This window comes from Ostrea edulis, chromosome 1 (assembly GCF_947568905.1).
Source record: "Ostrea edulis chromosome 1, xbOstEdul1.1, whole genome shotgun sequence".
Lineage (NCBI taxonomy): Eukaryota > Metazoa > Mollusca > Bivalvia > Ostreida > Ostreidae > Ostrea > Ostrea edulis.
The window spans coordinates 1,807,655-1,810,663 of NC_079164.1; the positions used below are offsets into that span (position 1 = coordinate 1,807,655).

Below are 3,009 nucleotides of genomic sequence, written 5' to 3' on the forward strand. Positions count from 1 at the left end.
CTATACATAACAGCAAAGCTAAAGTAGATTTATGGTGTAAAATTGAAGGCGGATCAAACCATCTACATTTCATTAGTTTGCAAATATATCATTATTCGTTGTTTTCTTGGAAGTCCTAGATATTGACACCCCTTCTGTGATATCCTTGGTATCCCTCCCCCACACACTCACACATCCTTAACCCCCATCTTACAACGTTCAGGTTACGAGGCTCAGTGAATGTGGCAGAAAATTGTTATGTTATCAAATAACAAATGCCCATACATATAACATTATTTACCTTTGATTTTCAGTGAGAAAGCCCTCGCATGAAATCTGATAAGTACGATGGCTGGTTTAGGACAGGTGGACGAGATAATTTTATTTTCGTTAAATCCGTTGCAATTGAATAAGATTCTTCTCACGAAATGAAATTCATTACCATGAAATAAATTCGTTCTCACGAAAAGTAATTTGTTTCCATGAAATAAATTTTCTTCCCACGAAATAGAATTAGTTCACACAATCGTTTTTCGAATGAAAAGCGACCCCTATGTGTGTATTAACATTCATGTTAAAATTTTCAAAAAGTATGTCAAACTCCAAGGTCAAGGTCACAGGGTAAAACATGTTGGTACTCACGGAAAGTCTTGTCACAAGGAATACTCATGTGAAACATCAAACTCTAGCTCTTACTGTTCAAAATTTATTAGCAATGTTAAAGTTTCAGACTGAATGACAGAATGACATAATGACAGAATTACAGAATGACAGCCAGGACAAAAACAATTCGCTCCCCGATCTTCGATCTAGGGGGCATAAAAATCACGGTCAATGTTAAAGCTATATTAGATCTAGTGTACCCCCTTACACTATTTTGAACAGAAGTCGAGAATGTGAAAAATGTAAGCCTGAAAGTTATGGATTAAAACTGTTTCAGTGAAGTATAAATAAATAACCACTATTTACGAAAATGAAGTTTCGACGATAACATACGAGACAGGCATAGTTCAGACCCTCACCTACCCACCTTCTATTAAGATTTTAAACATTTGGTAACCTTTGTGGGTGTCAAGAATTTTTGACAAGCTAACATCCAAATTTTCCTCTAAAACTACGGTGAGACTTACCTCTAGTGTAATAGTATTTCAATAAACAGTGTCTTAATGAATAAAATATATATTTATTTTAGATCAAAGAATATCGTTATTATGGCATCTGAAGAAACCACCCAATTTCAATATGTCATTGAATGTGACATCTGCAAACAACCAGTCTCGTTCTTCTGCAGACGATGTGGGGTCAATCTCTGCGATCATTGTGTTCCGGTACACCTCCGGATTAAGTCCAAGACAGGACATGACGTCGTGGATTACGCCAGTAGAGATTCTGTTGACACATCTACTTGCAAGTTTCATCCACAGAACGAATGTTGTGCGTACTGCCAGACGTGTGATGTCCCGATATGCATGGTCTGTAAAAGGAGCACGAATCACTACTCCAGAAACAGAAGAGAGAATTAGAAGAAATTTTAGTAAAAGCTGATGAAATGAATGCCACGACAAGGAAACTGAAAAAATCACAGAATGTACTGAAATTAAAGAAACTCGTCGCAATAATTAAAAATCAGGAAACTCCCTCGGAGATTACACAGTACTCATTTCCGGTGTTTTGCAAATGCGAAATTGACGACAACTATTTGAAACTTAATTTTGGATATATTGAAAATGTACAAGAAAGAAAGATTTTCCTGCCGAAATTGATATCTGTAGATGCTGTGATTTCGAAGCAAAAAATATTAGAGGTGCCGAAAGTTGTCACAGCTATAGACACAGGGTTTCCTGCTGGTGAAAATAACAATCGTCTATACGGTATTGCTGTCATTGATGATAACATAGTGTGGATTGGAGGAACAAGTACAGACCTCAAGTTGTTTGATTTCCAGGGAAACCGACAGGACACTGTCTCCATCACAACACATGGCATGTACTTAACTGTATACAACAAACACGTGATTTATACTACACAGAGCAGCAATACTGTGTGTAGAGTAGCCGAGGATAAAACAATCCAGACGATGTTTACAACCGGGGAGTGGAGACCACGCGGTATCACGAGTACCGCGTCAGATGACCTGCTAGTCTGTCTCCGGAAGGACGACCAGTACAAAGTCGTGCGATACTGCAGTATCGGTACCGTACTCCAGGAAATTCAGTACGACTCACAGGGCCAGCCTCTGTACCAAGATACAACTTACATCACTGAGAATGTCAACGGGGACATCATCATAACAGACTGGAAGAAAAACGCCGTCATTGCTGTCGATAGATTCGGAATATTTCGGTTTTCTTACTCTGGGAGGGACACGTCATTTACTGTGAGCGCCGTCACTTCTGATCCTGCCGGTCACGTTATCGTTACTGACTCAAATGGCGACAAGATCCACATGTTGGACAGGGACGGGCGATTCCTGAGGTACATCATTCCCAACAAAGGGATTAATAAACCACGCGCCGTGTGTATCGTCGGTGACGGGGAGATATTTGTTGGGGAGCAGAATACCGGTGTAGCTAAAAGAATCAAATATGTGGAGTAATACACAGAATCAATTGTTTTCTTTGGAACCAGGTTCCCATAGTGTCTGTATGATGTGTAATATATCAAATGTTGATTCTGATTTTCGTGCAATATGCTAAGAGGCAAATAATCCAATTTGTAGGATTTAAAAAAAACTCATATGAACAAAAGTGGGCTTTTCTGATCACCTGCTATCAACATATGTCTGTCTTGTTGTGCATCTGTAAACATTTTTACATTTCCAGAATAACAAGGTCAATTGTAACCAGAGTTCTTATAAAGCATTAGGACCATGAATGACCAGGGGTCCGTGTTTGGTCAACTCTCTATTTTGTATTCCTTATAGGAATTATGAAATTGATCCCTGTCCGTTATATTCGTCTTTCATTGGGTAAACGGGTGCAAATGAATGGTTGCACTATTTCTAAAAGGGGTGTAATCAGAGAAAAGTGA

General features: G+C 38.8%; 1 protein-coding gene across 1 annotated transcript; it reads left to right on the top strand.

Moving 5' to 3' along the window:
• Positions 1 to 1,459: 1,459 nt before the first annotated feature.
• Positions 1,460 to 2,782, top strand: LOC130046459 (uncharacterized; the record flags this gene model as incomplete). Its single annotated transcript, XM_056145187.1, has 1 exon — positions 1,460 to 2,782. A coding segment is annotated over one exon (1,116 nt), but the record flags the coding sequence as incomplete, so codon positions are not given.
• Between the last annotated feature and the right edge of the window lie 227 nt (positions 2,783 to 3,009).